The sequence below is a fragment of the Macaca mulatta genome, chromosome 19 (assembly GCF_049350105.2).
Source record: "Macaca mulatta isolate MMU2019108-1 chromosome 19, T2T-MMU8v2.0, whole genome shotgun sequence".
Taxonomy (NCBI): Eukaryota; Metazoa; Chordata; class Mammalia; order Primates; family Cercopithecidae; genus Macaca; species Macaca mulatta.
Window position 1 is genome coordinate 12,346,660 of NC_133424.1, and position 17,703 is coordinate 12,364,362.

Sequence of the window (17,703 nt, forward strand, 5' to 3'; positions counted from 1 at the left end):
TGCTTTGCATCTTCCAGATCCATACTTTCAGTGTAGTCTTTTAAGAAATAATTTGTGTGTGTGTGTGTGTGTGTGTGTGTATATATATATATATTTTTTTTTTTTTCCTCCCCCCGAGACTAAGTCTCGTCCTGTCACCCAGAGCTGGAGTGCAATGGTGTGATCTCAGTTCACTGCAACCTCCGCCTCCTGGGTTCAGGCAGTCCTCCTGCCTCAGCCTCCCGAGTAGCTGGGATTACAGGCGCCTGCCACCATGCCTGGCTAATTTTTTTTTATTTTTAGTAGAGACGGGGTTTCACCATGTTGGCCAGACTGGCCTTGAACTCCTGACCTGTGATCCACCCACCTTGGCCTCCCAAAGTGCTGGGACTGCAGGCGTGAGCCACTGCACCTGTAATTTTTTGTTGATATTGTATGCATCCTTTTCTTAGTTTTCTTTATTTCTTTCTCCATGGTTGTCTTTACTACTTTGAGCATAGTTAAGGCAGTTGCTTAAAGTCTTTGTCTAGTGAATTCAATAACTGGGGATTCTCAGAGATGGTTTATCTCAATTTTTTCCCATTGGTAAGCCATATTTTTCTGTCTTCTTTGTGATTTTGTTTTTATTGAAAAGTGGGATTTGAATTTTTTTCTTTTTTTTTTTTTTTTTTTTGAGACGGAGTTTCGTTCTGTTGCCCAGGCTGGAGTGCAGTGGCGCCATCTCAGCCTCAACCTCCCGGGTTCAAGCAATTCTTTTGAATTCTTTTGCATTATTTTTGAATTCAATTCTTTTGAATTCTTTTGAACCCAGAAAAGGTCTTTTCTGGAAATGCGTTCTTTCCTGGGCATGATGGGAGCATTCTCAATTCCCCAGCATACCTGGGTTTTTTGAGTATCCTAATTTCTGAAAGAAATTTTTCTCCTCAGCTTTTCTTCCCAGGCTTTAGATGGTCTATCATATGTCTCAGCCATAATCTGTTGGCCCATTTTCTTCCCAGGCTTTAGATGGTCTATCATATGTCTCGGCCATAATCTGTTGGCCCAGGTAGCTTCAGGGTTTTTGTTTACTTTATGACATTTCAAGCAATTGCTGCCAATTTTTTTTTTTTTTTTTTTTTGAGACGGAGTGTTGCTCTGTCGCCCAGGCTGGAGTGCAGTGGCGCAATCTCGGCTCACTGCAAGTTCCGCCTCCTGGGTTCACGCCATTCTCATGCCTCAGCCTCCCGAGTAGCTGGGACTACAGGCGCCCACCACCACGCCCGGCTAATTTTGTGTATTTTTTTTTTTTTTTTGAGACGGAGTCTCACTCTGTTGCCCAGGCTGGACTGCAGTGGCTGGATCTCAGCTCACTGCAAGCTCCGCCTGCCGGTTTACACCATTCTCCTGCCTCAGCCTCCCGAGTAGCTGGGACTACAGGCGCCTGCCACCACGCCTGGCTAGTTTTTTGTATTTTTTAGTAGATCCGGGGTTTCACCGTGTTAGCCAGGATGGTCTCGATCTCCTGACCTCGTGATCCGCCCGTCTCGGCCTCCCAAAGTGCTGGGATTACAGGCTTGAGCCACTGCGCCTGGCCAATTTTGTGTATTTTTTAGTAGAGACGGGATTTCACCGTGTTAGCCAGGCTGGCCTGGAACTCCTGACCTCGTGATCCGCCTGTCCTGGCCTCCCAAAGTGCCAGGATTACAGGTGTGAGTCACTGCGCCTGGCCGGTTGCTGCCAGTTCTTAACCCTGCTTGGCTTTCATGTGCCAGTTGGCAACTCGTGTATTTCATAGAGAAATGGCTATTCAAATTCTTTGCCTATTTAAAAATCTATTTGTTTGGGTTTTTGAAAATAATTTTTAATTGTAAAAAAATGCATAACAGAAAATTAATCCATAATTAGGTGTACGGTTCAGTAGTGTTAATTATACTTATCTCATGTAACTATTCTGCAGAAAATTTTCATCTTGCAAAAGTTAAAAATTTATAGCCATTGAACAGCCACTTCCTTTCACCCTCCTTGCACTGGTGGCAACTACCATCCACTTCCTGCTTTTATGTGTTTGACAACCTCACAGGAGTTATTGAAGAACCATATAATACATAATTTTTGACTGGCTTATTTCACTTAGCATAATGTGCTGAAAATTCCTCCATTTTATTCATTTTATAGCATGTGACAGATGTCTTTTTTTTTTTTTTTTTTTTTCCTGAGATAGAGTCTCACTCTGTCACCCAGGCTGGAGTGCAGTGGCACCATCATAGCTCACTGCAGCCTCAACCTTCAGGGATTAAGGGATCCTCCCACCTTAGCCTCCTGAGTAGCTTGGACTACAGGCATGCACCCCCACCACCAAATAAAATTTTTAAATTTTTTTTGTAGACACAGACTCTCACTATATTGCCTAGGCTGGTCTTGAACTTTTGGGCTCACACAATTCTCCTGCCTTGGCCTCTCAAAGTGTTGGGGTTACAGGCATCAGCCACTGCCTGTCCTAGATAAAAATACTAAACAATATCTCAAGTCGGGCATGGTATCTCATGCCTGTAATCTCAGCACTTTGGGAGGCTGAGCCGGGAGGATCACTTGAACCCTTGAGCTCAGGGGTTTGAGACCAGCCTGAGCCGCATAGTGAGACTCCATCTCTACAAAAGATAAAAAATTTAGCGAGTTGTGGTGCATGCCCCTAGTCCCAGCTACTTGGGAGGCTGAGGTGGGAGGATTGTGTAAGCCCTGGGAGGTCCAGGCTGCAGTGAGCTGAGATCACACCACTGCACGCCATCATGGGCAACAGAGCAAGACCCTGTCTCAAAAAAAAATCTCGGCCGGGCGCGGTGGCTCAAGCCTGTAATCCCAGCACTTTGGGAGGCCGAGACGGGCGGATCACGAGGTCAGGAGATCGAGACCATCCTGGCGAACACGGTGAAACCCCGTCTCTACTAAAAAAATACAAAAAACTAGCCGGGCGAGGTGGCGGGCGCCTGTAGTCCCAGCTACACAGGAGGCTGAGGCAGGAGAATGGCGTAAACCCGGGAGGCGGAGCTTGCAGTGAGCTGAGATCCGGCCACTGCGCTCCAGCCCCGGCGACAGAGCGAGACTCTGTCTCAAAAAAAAAAAAAAAAAAAAAAATCTCATTGTATGTATTGTTAAATACAATTTATGGGAGGCCATTGTTTTGGACTAAGCGTCTGCACTAGGCCCAAACAGCCTAGATGAGAGTGGTGTCTCATGGAGGGTGCCACATAATCATACGAAACTTTAAAATAGGCCAGTTTTCCAAAACACCAGGGATTCATAGCAGCCAATCAGAAGGGTCCCAGCTAACCTGAGTCAACATGATAAGGAAGTCACCTCTGCTTTAGTCCTATAAGGAAAATAATTTTGAAATGATGTAACTCTTTGTTGTTGTTGTTGTTGTTTTGAGATGGAGTCCGCTGTGTCGCCCAGGCTGGAGTGCAGTGGTGTGATCTCGGCTCACTGAAACTTTGCCTCCCGGGTTCAAGGGATTCTCCTGTCTCAGCCTCCCGAGTAGCTGGGACTACAGGCATGTGCCACCATGCTTGGCTAATTTTTTGTAGTTTTAGTAGAGATGGGGTTTCACCGTGTTAGCCAGGATGGTCTCAATCTCCTGACCTCGTGATCCTGGCCTTGGCCTCCCAAAGTGCTGGGGTTACAGGCATGAGCCTCTGCTTCCAGCCCTTTTTGTTTTTATTTCTGCTTTCTTCACCCCTTTTCTGCCTGTAAAGCCCACCTCCTCTACTCAATTTGAAGAAAGCAAAGAATTTTCATTTGAATAACGTGAGCTCTTTCAAATTAGGCCCAGAAGCGTTCAAATGAGACAGCAATCGCATTCTACCGCCTCAGAGCTATGTATTCATCTCTTGGAACCGCTTGCTATTGCTACAAGTAGCTATAAATTAACCTAATGCCACACAGACATCCTATCCTACACCTTATAGCATAATAGTGTATATAGCCAGTCATTAATGAATATTATTTCTGTAAACCAGTGGGAATTCCTGACAACTTTGTATCAGCCACTCCCTTTGTCCCCTTTTTGGGGACAAATCCACACGTGGCCGTGTGGCCCGGCATAGTGGCTCACGCCTATAATCCCAGCACTATGGGAGGCTGAGGCGGGAGGATTGCTTGAGCCCAGGAGTTTGAGACCAGCTCAGGCAACATAGTGAGACCCTGTCTCTACAAAACAATAAAACAGACCGGGTGCGGTGGCTTATGCCTATAATCCCAGCACTTTGGGAGGCCAAGACGGGCAGATCACGAGGTCAGGAGATAGAGAACATCCTGGCCAACATGGTGAAACCCATCTCTACTAAAAGTACAAAAATTAGCTGGACATGGTGGTGTGTGCCTGTAGTCCCAGCTACTCGGGAGGCTGAGGCAGGAGAATTGCTTGAACCCAGAAGGTGGAGGTTGCAGTGAGCCAAGATTGCACCATGGCACTCCAGCCTGGCAACAGAGCGAGACTTGCAAAAAATAAAATAAAAATCAAACAGTAATCAGATGTGGTAGTGTGCACCTGCAGTCCCAGCTACTATGGAGGCTGAGGTGCGAGGATCATCTGAGCCTAGGGAGGTCGAGGTTGCAGTAAGTTGTGATTATGCCACTGCACTCCAGCCTGGGTGACCGAGTCTCGCTCTGCCGCCCAGGCTGGAGTGCAGTGGCGTGATCTTGGCTCACTGCAAGCTCCGCCTCCCGGGTTCACGCCATTCTCCTGCCTCAGCCTCCCGAGTAGCTGGAACTACAGGCGCCCGCCACCTCGCCCGGCTAGTTTTTTTTTTGTATTTTTTAGTAGAGACGGGGTTTCAGTGTGTCAGCCAGGATGGTCTAGATCTCCTGACCTCGTGATCCGCCCGTCTCGGCCTCCCGAAGTGCTGGGATTACAGGCTTGAGCCACCGCGCCCGGCCTGACCGAGTGAATATTAGCCTGGATGACCAAGTGAGCATAGTACCTGATAGGTTTCTTTTCCACCCTCACCCTCTTCCAACCCTCCCACTTCAAGTAGGCCCCAGTGTCTGTTGTTCTCATCTTTGTACCCATGCCAGCACGATGGGTACAAAGTGAGACTCTGTCTAAAACAACAACAACAACAAAACCTCGTGTAACTGCTGCTAATTAGAGTATATGTTCAGGGCAACTTGAATCTGTACTCCTGGGTTGCAGTCCTCAGCTCTGGCCCCAGTAGACTGTCCATTTATATTGATTTCACCTAAGTTTCTTCCTTTTAGATCAACAAACTTATGGGGTGTCTTTCTGTTTCGTAGATGGGATGCTTCTTGATTCATGACTCGCTAATAATAGCCAATTAGATCACTGAACTCTTTGTTGAAATGTTTTCTTTCTTTTTTGAGACTGAGTCTTTCTCTGTTGCCCAGGCTGGAGTACAGTGGTGTGATCTCAGCTCACTGCAACCTCTACCTCCCAGGTTCAAGTGATTCTTCTGCCTCAGCCTCCGGAGTAGCTGGGACTTCAAGCGTGTGCCACCACACCTCACTAGTTTTTGTATTTTTAATAGAAAAAACATGGTTTTACCATGTTGGCCAGGCTGGTCTTCAACTCCTGACCTCAAGTGATCTGTCTGCCTTGGCCTCCCAAAGTGCTGGGATTACAGGTGTGAGCTACTGTGCCTGACCCCAAATTCTTGACCTTCTTGCCAACACTTGTTCTTTGGAGTGGTTAATTTTTGTTGTGAGTCATAGGAGTTCTTTATATGTTCTTGATACTGACACCTTGCCAGATATATGATTTGCTGATACTTTTTACAATTCCCTGGTTGCCTTTTCTCAGTGTTGATAGTGTCTTCTGACACACAGAATTATTATTTAATTATTTATTTATTTAGAGACAGGGTCTTTCTCTGTCGCCTAGGCTGGAGTGCAGTGATGATGTGATCCCAGCTCACTGCAGTGTCAACCTCCTGGACTCAAGGAATCCTCTTCCCCCAGCTGCCTGGCCCACACAAGTTTTTTATTTTGATGAAATAAAATTTGTCTTTTTTTTTTTTTTATTGAGATGGAGTCTTGCTCTGTTGCCCAGGCTGGAGTGCAGTGGTGCAATCTCAGCTCACTACAAGCTCCGCCTCCCGGGTTCACGCCATTCTCCTGCCTCAGCCTCCAGAGTAGCTGGGACCACAGGCGCCCGCCACCACGCCTGACTAATTTTTTGTATTTTTAGTAGAGACGGGGTTTCACCATGTTAGCTAGGATGGTCTCGATCTCCCAACCTTGTGATCCACCCACCTCAGCCTCCCAAAGTGCATGATTACAGGCGTGAGCCACCGCGCTCGGCCAAAATTTGTCTTTTTTTTCTTTTGCGAACCGTGTTCTGGTGTTTTATCCAAGAAATCAATGCCAAACCCAATGGAAACTTTTGTCCTGTGTTTTTGTTTAAAAAAGAAAATTAGAACACAGTTAAAAGATCCGGTTGGCTTTTATTTGCGATTCATGAATTGGTGTGCCATCCCATTCTATAAGATAGAGTAAGAGCTCCCGCTGGGCATGACAGAAGGGTGGTTTTTGTAAGGAACGAGGGACACAGAACAGCAACAAAGCAGATTGGTTAACATTGGGTTACTTTTATTGAAAGGGTAAAGCAGAGGGGATGGCCTTATTATGCCAGCTGAGATTGACTGGGCCCTTTCCTATTGGTTGCTGTGAGTCTCCTGTTTTGGGGAAAAAATGGGTATGTTTGAGGATCTACCTGCTTCTTTAAAAATTTTAGTTTGATCATGTGGCATTTAGCATGAGTGACTCCATTTTGGTTTGGTCTCATTTCTTGGGGCCTAGTATAGGATCTTAGTCCAAAAAAATGGCCTGCATAATTTTTTTTTTTTTTTTTGGAGACAGAGTCTTGCTCTGTCACCCATTCTGGAGTGCAGTGGCGCAATCTCGGCTCACTGCGAGCTCCGCCTCCTGGGTTCACGCCATTCTCCTGCCTCAGCCTCCTGAGTAGCTGGGACTACAGGCGCCCGCCACCACACCCGGCTAATATTTTTGTATTTTTAGTAGAGACGGGGTTTCACCGTGTTAACCAGGATGGTCTCGATCTCCTGACCTCGTGATCCGCCCACCTTGGCCTCCCAAAGTGCTGGGATTACAGGCGTGAGTCACCGTGCCCATCCGGCCTGCGTAATTTTTACTATTTTCTTCTAAGAGTTGTTTAGTTTGTACTGTTAACCTTTAGGTCTTTGATCCATTTTGATGTCATTTTTGTATGTGAGTTGAGGGTCCAACTGCTTTTTTTTTCTCTGTTGCCCAGGCTGGAGTGCAGTGCTGCGATCTCGGCTCACTGCAACCTCTGCCTCCCAGGTTCAAGCAATTCGCCTGCCTCAGCCTCCCAAGTATCTGGGACTACAGGCACAAGCCCACCATGCCTGGCTAATTTTTTTGTAATTTTAGTAGAGGTGGGGTTTCACCATGTTGACCAGGCTGGTCTGGAACTCCTGACCTCAGGTGATCTGTCCACCTCGGCCTCTCAAAGTGCTGAGATTACAGGCGTGAGCCACCGCGCCGGGCCGCAACTGCATTTTTTCACGTGTAGGCATTTTTCACGTTCCAGTTTTTCCAGAACCATTTTTTTTTTCAACTTTTATTTTAGGTTGAGGGAGTACCTGTGCTAGTTGGTTACATGGGTAAATTGTGTGTTACTGGGGGTTGGTGTATTTCATCACGCAGGTAGTGAGCATAGTACCTGATAGGTTTCTTTTCCACCTTCACCCTCTTCCAACCCTCCCACTTCAGGTAGGCCCCAATATCTGCTGTTCTCATCTTTGTACCCATGCCAGCACCATTTTTTGAAAAGTATTTTTTCCAGTAATGAATCTGGGCACACTTGCCAAAAGTCATTTTACCATTTATGTATGTGTACCTCCCTTCACCTCCTCCCCTCCCCTCCCATCTCCCCTTCCCTACCCCTCCCATTGCCCCTCCCCTCTCTGTGTCCCTTCCCTTCTCCCCTCCCATCTCCCTCCCCTCACCCCCCTTGCCTCCCCTGCCCTCCCATATCCCCTCCCCTCCCCTCTCTCCTCCCCTCTCCCCTCTCCTCTCCTCTCCTTTCCTTTCCTGACATAGGGTCTCACTTGGTTTCCCAGCCTGGTCTTGACCACTTGGCCTCAATCCATCCTCTGGTCTTTGGCCTCCCAAAGTGCTGGGATTACAGGCATGAGCCACCACTCCCGACCTTACCTCTTTTTTTTAAAACGACTAATGTAAAAAAAAATTTAGTAGACAAGAGGTCTCGCTATGTTGTCCAGGCCAGTCTTGAACTCCTGAGCTCAAGTGATCCTCCTGCCTCCATCTCCCAAGGTGTTGGGATTACAGGCATGAGCCACCACACCTGGCGAGATTTTTACTTACTTTTTTTTTTTTTTCCCGAGATGGAGTCTCACACTGTTGCCCGGGCTGGAGTGCACTGGTGCGATTTCAGCTCACTACAACCTCTGCCTTGCGGGTTCAAGCAATTCTCCTGCCTCAGCCTCCTGAGTAGCTGGGATTACAGGCACCCACCACCACGCCTGACTAATTTTTTTTTTTTTTTTGTATTTTTAGTAGAGACAGGGTTTCATTATGTTGGCCAGGCTAGCCTCGAACTCCTGACCTCAGGTGATCCACCTGCCTCAGCCTTCCTAAGTGCTGGGATTATAGGTGTGAGCCACCGTGCCCAGCCAGATTTTTACTTCTTAAATTTATCCACACTTAGCCTTCAGTAATTCATCAGTTGCAAGTTAGGTTTTCCTACCCCGTACTGCTTCCCACAGAGATTTTGCTATGGGAGTCTGTTCTAGTAAGTTATGATTCTTTATCTGTTAGGTTGGTGGGATCCTGTCTAAAATCCAGTACCCAGATACTGTCAAAGCTCAAACTTTGTGCACAAGCATTTCTAAAGATACACAGCCTCAGGGTGGCTAATGTTCACTTTTTTCTGCACACTAGTTACGACATGTTTGTTACAACAGGTGCTACAGACCCATCTTACAAAGAGACATTAGGGGTGGCCCAGGCAGTATATACTTCTCCCACCAGACAGGCATGTTCCTGTTCTGCTGTTGCCAGTTCAGTTCTAGCAGCAGAATTGCTTTGTGGAAGGAAGTGAGTCTAGACAGAGGGTAAGTTTGATGACTGTGGAATCTTGAAATAAATGTTTGGAGAGCACAGCATCCTGAGAACTTCTTGGGAATAAAGTCTAGGCCCCCAGTGCTGTCAGTCTCAACCTTCCTCCTCCACACATGTGGGATGTTTCAGGACTCAGTGGCATTTGAGGATGTGGCTGTGAACTTCACCCTGGAAGAGTGGGCTTTGCTGGATCCTTCCCAGAAGAATCTCTACAGGGATGTGATGCGGGAAACCTTCAGGAACCTGGCTTCTATAGGTAAGGGTGACAATATACCTTCACTTAGTAAACTAGAGAACAGGTGTTTCTAGCTCCTTAACCCTTTAGGGAATAAACCAGGCATGGGTGCAGGGAATTGTGAATATAGAATCTAACATGTTTTTCATAATTTTGTACTAATTCATAATGACTTTTCTGGGTCTAAATTTTAGGAAAACAATGGGAAGACCAGAACATTGAAGACCCATTCAAAATTCCCAGGAGAAATATAAGGTAATTTGCACTCACAAAAGAAAGCTCTGTTCCTTGAGAGCATTTCATATTGTTAGGAATTTTTTTTTTTTTTTTTTGAGATGAAGTCTCACTGTGTTGCCAGGCTGGAGTGCAGTGATGCAATCTTGGCTCATTGCAACTCCCGCCTCCCAGGTTCAAGTGATTCTCTTGCCTCAGCCTCCTGAGTAGCTAGGACTACAAGCACGTGCCACCACACCCAGCTAATTTTTTGTATTTTTAGTAGACATGGGGTTTCACCATGTTGGCCAGGATGGTCTTGATCTCTTGACCTTGTGATCTGCCCGCCTCGGCCTCCCAAAGTGCTGGGATTACAGATGTGAGCCATTGTGCCCGGCGGGAATTTTTAAAAACAAGCAAACAACATATAAGCCCAGTTTCAAACTGATTTGTTTTTAGAAAATCTTCTCTAAGCCAGGCATGGTGGCTCATGCCTGTAATCCCAGCACTTTGGAAGACTGAGGTGGGCAGATCACAAGGTCAGGAGATTGAGACCATCCTGCCTAACACGATGAAACCCCGTCTCTACTAAAAAGACAAAAAAAAAGTTAGCCGAGCACAGTGGCAGGTGCCTGTAGTCCCAGCTACTCGGGAGGCTGAGGCAGGAGAATGGTGTGAACCTGGGAGGCGGAGCTTGCAGTGAGCCGAGATCATGCCACTGCACTCCAGCCTGGGTGACAGAGGGAGACTCCATCTCAAAAAAGAAAAGAAAACCTTTTCCAAAAACATAGTTAAGTGTAACATAGATGTTCAATGTTTGCAAAATAGTTCACTTGTAGACAGTATTAAGAAACCTCATATGAATATGAATGAACATCTTTTTTTTTTTTTTTTTGAGAGGGAATTTCACAACTCATTGCCCAGGCTGGAGTGCGAGGGCGCCATCTTGACTCACTGCAACCTCCGCCTCCTGGGTTCAAGCAATTCTCCTGCCTGAGCCTCCTGAGTAGCTGGGACTACAGGCGCCCGCCACCACACCTGGCTAATTTTTTGTATTTTTAGTAGAGATGGGGTTTCACCATGTTGGCCAGGCTGGTCTCGAACTCCTGACCTCAGGTGATCCACCTGCCTCAGCCTCCCAAAGTGCTGGGATTACAGATGTGAGCCACCACACCTGGCCATGAATATCATTTTCTTTTCTTTTCTTTTCTTTTCTTTTTTTTTGAGACAGAGTTTTGCTCTTGTTACCCAGTATAATGGCATGATCTCGGCTCACTGCACCTCTGCCTCCTGGGTTCAAGCAGTTCTCTTGCCTCAGCCTCCTGAGTAGCTGGGATTACAGGCATGCTCCACCATGCCCGGCTAATTTTTTTTTTTTTTTTTTGTATTTTTAGTAGAGACAGGGTTTCTCCATGTTGGTCAGGCTGGTCTTGAACTCCCGACCTCAGGTGATCTGCCTTTCTTGGCCTCCCAGAGTGCTGAGATTACAGGTGTGAGCCACCGTGCCTGGCCATGAATATCATTTTTTGATGATAGGTATGGTTGTGACCTATTACAGACCATTTAGTCCATTCATGTTCAAACAATTGAGACAGGCATAAAATGTACACTTTCCCTGATAATGTTAAAAATGTGAGTCCAAGGCCAGGCATGGTGGCTCACACCTGTAATCCCAGCACTTTGGGAGGCAGAGGTGAGAGGATCCCTTGAGCCTTGGAGTTCAGGGTTCACACCTGGTCAACATAGTGAGATTCTGTCTCTGTGTTTTAAAAAAGTGAATATAAGTCTAATACCTATTAATGAATATAAAATCATTTATAAACAAAACGTTAATAATGTGCTTCTCATTTTTCCCACAAGTCATATTCCAGAGAGACTCTGTGAAGGTAAAGAAGGTAGTCAAGGTGAAGAAACTTTCAGCCTGATTCCAGATGGTGTTCTGAACAAGAAAACTCCTGGAGTAAAACCATGCGAACGCAGTGTGTGTGGAGAAGTTGGCATGGGTCCTTCATCCCTTAATAGGCACATCAGAGATCACACTGGACGTGAACCAAATGCATATCAGGAATATGGAAAGAAGTCGTATACACGTAACCAGTGTGGACGAGCCTTGAGTTATCATCGCTCTTTTCCAGTACGTGAAAGGACTCATCCGGGAGGAAAGCCCTATGATTGTAAGGAATGTGGAGAAACCTTTATTTCTCTTGTAAGCATTCGAAGACACATGTTAACGCATAGGGGAGGTGTACCTTACAAATGTAAAGTGTGTGGGAAAGCCTTTGATTATCCCAGTTTATTTCGTATACATGAAAGAAGTCACACTGGAGAGAAACCTTATGAATGCAAGCAATGTGGGAAAGCCTTCAGTTGTTCCAGTTACATTAGAATCCACGAAAGGACTCACACTGGAGATAAACCCTATGAATGCAAGCAATGTGGGAAAGCTTTCAGTTGTTCCAAGTACATTCGAATCCATGAACGAACTCACACAGGAGAGAAACCCTACGAATGTAAACAGTGCGGTAAAGCCTTTAGGTGCGCCAGTTCTGTTCGCAGTCACGAAAGGACTCACACCGGAGAGAAGCTTTTTGAATGTAAGGAATGTGGGAAGGCTTTGACTTGTCTTGCAAGTGTTCGAAGACACATGATAAAGCACACTGGCAACGGACCTTATAAATGTAAGGTGTGTGGGAAAGCCTTTGATTTCCCCAGTTCATTTCGAATCCATGAAAGGACCCACACTGGAGAGAAACCCTATGACTGTAAGCAATGTGGGAAAGCCTTCAGTTGTTCCAGTTCGTTTCGAAAACATGAAAGGATTCACACTGGAGAGAAACCCTATAAATGTACAAAATGCGGGAAAGCCTTCAGTCGCTCCAGTTACTTCCGAATCCATGAAAGAACTCATACTGGAGAGAAACCCTATGAATGTAAACAATGTGGGAAAGCCTTCAGTCGATCCACTTACTTTCGAGTACATGAAAGAATTCATACTGGAGAGAAACCCTATGAGAACCCCAACCCTAACCCTTCATTTGTCCCAGTTCTTTCATGAGCATGAAAGGAGTCACATAGAGAAACCCCATGAAAGTAAGAAATTCGGGAAAGCCTTCAGTCCTTTCTGTTTCTTTCAACTACTTGAAAGGATTCACAGTGGAGAAAGACCCTGTAAGATAATTGGCTTTAAATTACGAGAGACTTGTGATAGGACAGTAAAACCTAGAGGTGGAGTTGGATCTCTGGGTTGTGTCATGTCAGTGTTGGTAGGTTAGGAACTAGATTTCCCAGAATCCATTCCGTTTGTGATTCCATGATACAATTCACCAGTAACCTATCTTACATGAGGTTTGGAAGGAAGTTAAGGCATTAGTCATGGTTTGGAAGCACCATACAGGGAGACAGCAATGTGAATACAGGCTGTATGGACACCTGCTTCCATCCCATTTTCCTGCTTCTTTGGGTTGCCAATCAAGAGTATCCTCAAAACGACTTGACTTTAATTTTCTCGGAAGTGATAGGTTTCCACACAGGTCTCCAGAAGCCCCACGTTGAATATCCATCCACACTTTGGTTTTCCTTCAGACATTATCATGTGTGAACTAGGCAACTAATTCAGACTGTCCTAGTTGGGAATATTCTCTGACGCTCTGACTCCCCTAGTCTGTAGACTGAATTAGCAGAAGGTCTAATTTGTGTGGTAAGCACCTTTGTTCTTACCAGTAGTGACTGTATTCTTGATTGAGCCTGACAGCTACCATGCTGCTGTCAAAACCAACCAGAGGGGAGCTTGTGCTTCTGCTGTACTGTGCAGTGACTGGCCTCACCCAGGACCTTGATGTGAGAATAAGCACCTTCCTCTATCAGGAAATTTCAAGTGTTTCCTGTTATTCATAGCTCAATGTAATGCCTCAGTTCATTTTCAGTTGTTTGATTATATGTGACTAATATGTATTTTTTATTCAAACAAGACTTCTGTACATGTTTCCTAGAAACAGTTTAACAACTGTCTTCAGTCTTGGATTACATCAAGTTTATAATTTTGGCGAATTATTTGTTAAGACACTGAAGTCAGCGTTAACCATGTGCATACAACTTAAGGAATTTTTTCCTCATGTAAATTTTACTTTTCATGCTTATATAGTTTCAACTTTTATCTTCATAGTAATTTCTCATCTACTCATAATACCAAAAGTTAAAGTCATGCTGTTTTGTGTGCTCTCTTGCTAAAGACCACAGAGACCATACCTGTTGTCAAAGAGGGTGTAATAAATTGTAATAATAATTATGACCACAAACCATAAAGGGCTGTGTGATGTATCAGTAAGAGGCTGCTCAGAAGAATTTCTTACAGGTTTTGTGCTTGTTTTAGGTTGATTGATTTCTTTCTTTCTTTTTTTTTTTTTTTTTTTTTTTTTTTGAGACGGAGTCTGGCTCTGTCGCCCAGGCTGGAGTGCAGTGGCTGGATCTCAGCTCACTGCAAGCTCCGCCTCCCAGGTTTGCGCCATTCTCCTGCCTCAGCCTCCCGAGTAGCTGGGACTACAGGCGCCCGCTATCTCGCCCGGCTATTTTTTTGTATTTTTTAGTAGAGACGGGGTTTCACCGTGTTCGCCAGGATGGTCTCGATCTCCTGACCTCGTGATCCGCCCGTCTCGGCCTCCCAAAGTGCTGGGATTACAGGCTTGAGCCACCGCGCCCGGCCTCTTTCTTTTTTTTTTGATAAGGAGTCTTGCTCTGTCGCCCAGGCTGGAGTGCAGTGGCACAATCTCAACTCACTGCAACCTCCACCTCCCAGGTTCAAGCAGTTCTCCTGCCTCAGCCTCCTGAGTAGCTGGGATTTCAGGTGCACACCAGCACGCCCGGCTAATTTTTGTATTTTTAGTTGTGACGGGGTTTCACCATGTTGGTCAGGCTGGTCTCGAACTCCTGACCTTGTGATCTGCCTGCCTCGGCCTCCCAAAGTGCTGGGATTACAGGCATGAGCCACTGCACCCGGCCAGGTCGATTGATTTCTATTCAAGGAAGCAAGATGATTCTCTGTATTTGATGCAGTGATGAGGTAAACTTAATTCTAAACTTGGTCATCATAATTATTCTCATCCAGAAGGAAAAGGAATGGAGTGGAGGTAAACGTAACTCATGAGAAATACCACTCAGTCATATTAGTGAGAAGAGGGGAATTTTTGTCATGTTTACGATTTGGAACATGCTCTCTTTCACCAGTTTTAAAGACATGGTTACAGAATGCCCTTTTTTTGTCTTGATTCATCATAGCCACCAAGGAACATGGTCTCACATTGCCGGTGTCTGACGTGTTTGTCTCCAACAGTGCAAGACTTGGCCTTGTAGTGAGGGGAGGCTGGCTCCTGGACTTGTGGACCTGTTTTGCCTTACTTATTCTGTGAACACTGAAGTAGTTCCTGTGATGTACTGGACGCTGTTTTCCATTATATATCTCAGTTAAAATATGTAAATTTACTTCTTAGCAAGATGTACAATACTTTTAAAAAGCTCCTGTATGAGTCCAATGAGACTAATATATTTATGCAAATTATCTGAATGCAAGCCTAGGAAGGAACAAAGTCAGCATCAATATTCCAACCAAGCCTTTTTTGCTCAGATAATATGCTTTTTTTGTTTTGTTTTTGTTTTTTTAGACGGAGTTTCACTCTTACCACCCAGGCTGGAGTGAAGTGACGCAATCTCAACTGACTGCAACCTCCACCTCCAGGGATCAAGTGATTCTCCTGCCTCAGCCTCCCGAGTAGCTGGGATTACAGGTGCCCACTGCCACACCTGGCTAATTTTTTTCGTATTTTTAGTACAGACAGGGTTTCACCATGTTGGCCAGGCTGATCTCAAACTCCTGACTTTAGGTGATCTGCCCGCCTCAGCCTCCTAAAGTGCTGGAATGGATTACAGGTGTGAGCCACTGTTCCTGGCATATATGCCTTTGCTTCTAATTTATCAATAGGCCTCTTGTGCCGGCACAATAGATTAAAAAGCAACATGCAAAAGTCAGCTTTTTGTCTGTACACTTCCACGGAACAGTCCAATCACTTCATGGAAGGTGTCCAGCAAGCACTTGTTGAGAAAATCCTTGTTGAAACTTCTCAGAGTCAAAAGCCCAGGTGTCACAGGATGGAGTAGCAATCAGTGACCAAACCATGACTGTACGTGGCGATGACATATTCAGCTCCAGATAATGTATTCACATGAGTGAAGGGGTGGAGTCATTGCCTGTCAGATTCTACAGTCATTTGGATTAGAGAGGGTAATACAGAGTTAGGTGCTACTGAATCCAACCTCCTTCTCCTTCTCCCTTGAAGGCAACACCCACAGTGATAGTGTGGGCCACAGAGTAGAAACCCCACCGTCAACGTGACTCCAAATGTGATTTTGCCCAGGATGCAGGTGCTGTGTTGGGATGGCCGGCGAAGGTAGAGGACATTGGAAGCACAGGGTGAGGGAGATGAACAGGACACAGCTGAGCCTGATTATTGGCCTTGACTGTGGGAGTATCTTGATGCTTCACAAACACCCCAGAGAGGACATCATAGCACAGGCTCAAAGATTGCTCATAAACCAGAAGGCCACCACTTTTGGAAGGCAGTGATGTAGCTTTCTGTTTGAGTCCTGATGCTCTGTTGACAGCATACACTATTCTTCATCTGATTAGAAAAGCAATGCTGGCCGGGTGCAGTGGCTCATGCCTCTAATCCCAGCACTTTGGGAGGCTGAAGTGGGCAGATCACCTGAGGTCAGGAGTTCAAGACCAGCCTGACCTGCCTTGGACCTACTGCACTGAACAGAGTGGGGTGAATGCAGGAATAAAGATACAAAAGAGTATATTTGGAAGAAGGGGTCAAGGGGCACTTTGCCTCTAGTGGACAAGGGCCCCAAGCTTTACACAGCCCTCCGTATTTATTAGGCAAAAGAGATAGTGAGAAAAGCAGGTAATTGTCAGTTGGGGTTCACAGCAGTCTTGCGGACTGCATCCTTTGCACAATAGGTGCTAGATTTCTCAAGCAGATAACTTCAAGGAGCCGGGTGCCAGGGAGTGATGTCCCTCAGCAAACCTTTTGGTGGCAGGGCAGTGTGAGCTTGCCCACATCCTGCATTCATGATAAACAGTTTGCTATTTGATCATATAGACTCCAGCGGAATGCCAAGTTGGTCATGTCCCACGGGCCTTCGGCTCCCTGCATATCCCCCTTTTTGTTTATGTATTAATTGAAAGAATGCAAGGTCAGGCTGGGCAGCTCTCATTATCCAATTGGCGGTCCATTCGATTTTACAGAAAACAGCATTAGAACTGTGTCATGATTCTGTTAGGCCTTCTCTCTGTGTTTGCACTCAGGCCCAGCTGGCTCATGGCTGGTACTGAAGGGACCAGGCTCATGACTGGCCACCGTGGGTTCCTCCAGTCTCCTGTTCCATGGTCACACTCACCTTGAGGGCACCCACACGGTTTGTCCATCTCCTGTAGAAACACAAGCATACCCTCTTCCCCACGTCAATAAATCCACCGGACTTTTCCATTGTCCTCCTTCTGGGGATTTCCATAACACTTTTGGAAGAACTTTCCTCTTTTCCTCTAACACTTGCCAATGTCTTTCTGCTGGAGTCTTACCTTCCGTACCAGGAGTCAGAAAATTTAAATAAGACTAAATGTAGTTTTGATTGAGATGGTAGTTGGCCTCCTATACCCCCTTTTTGTTTTTTTCAACATGCGTTGTAATGTTTGATGTGCCTGCTCTATAATGCCTTGTTCTCTAGGATTATAAGGAATTTCTGTTTTATGGGTTATAGCCCAAAGCTGTAAGAAATTTTGAAAAGCATGACTAGTATAAGCGGGTCCATTGTTTTTAATTGTTTAGGTATTCCCATATGAGCAAATGATGACAGACAATGTCACCGTACATGACCAGCGGTGTCACCTGTTTGGCATGTAGCATGCAGCATATGAGAATAAGTGAAATAAATTAAGCAGTTCTGGGTCTAGTGTACTTTTAACTGTAGCAGTTTCTATGCGACTGGCTACATGTACAACATAAGCTGAATCACAGACAATGTTGACAGGATCTGAAGCTGTGAGCTGTAAAACCTGAATGACTGCAGTTAGCTCTGAGTGTTGAGCTGAAACCCCAGAGGTCATTACTATT

The 17,703-nt window shown here is 45.7% G+C and overlaps 1 protein-coding gene and 1 long non-coding RNA gene across 4 annotated transcripts in view; both read left to right on the forward strand.

Annotated features, from left to right (window-relative positions):
• ZNF627 (zinc finger protein 627) overlaps window positions 1-12,631 on the forward strand; it is a 25,283-nt gene extending 12,652 nt beyond the window's left edge. Inside the window, exons 2-4 of one of the 3 annotated variants that reach the window (XM_001107785.5) lie at window positions 9,223-9,349; window positions 9,523-9,583; window positions 11,402-12,631. In XM_001107785.5, the coding sequence (XP_001107785.2) occupies window positions 9,223-9,349; window positions 9,523-9,583; window positions 11,402-12,596 (1,383 nt within the window). In that variant the 3' untranslated portion in view covers window positions 12,597-12,631. Of the gene's footprint in view, window positions 1-9,222; window positions 9,350-9,522; window positions 9,584-10,912; window positions 10,999-11,189 lie in introns of those variants that run through there. The other 2 variants (XM_077977814.1, XM_077977813.1) reach the window with 2 other exon arrangements.
• Window positions 12,632-13,920: 1,289 nt separating this feature from the next.
• LOC144336711 (uncharacterized) lies at window positions 13,921-17,370 on the forward strand. The gene is made up of 2 exons (XR_013409034.1): window positions 13,921-14,350; window positions 16,242-17,370. It is a non-coding gene; the product is annotated as an uncharacterized LOC144336711 (long non-coding RNA).
• Window positions 17,371-17,703: the final 333 nt, after the last annotated feature.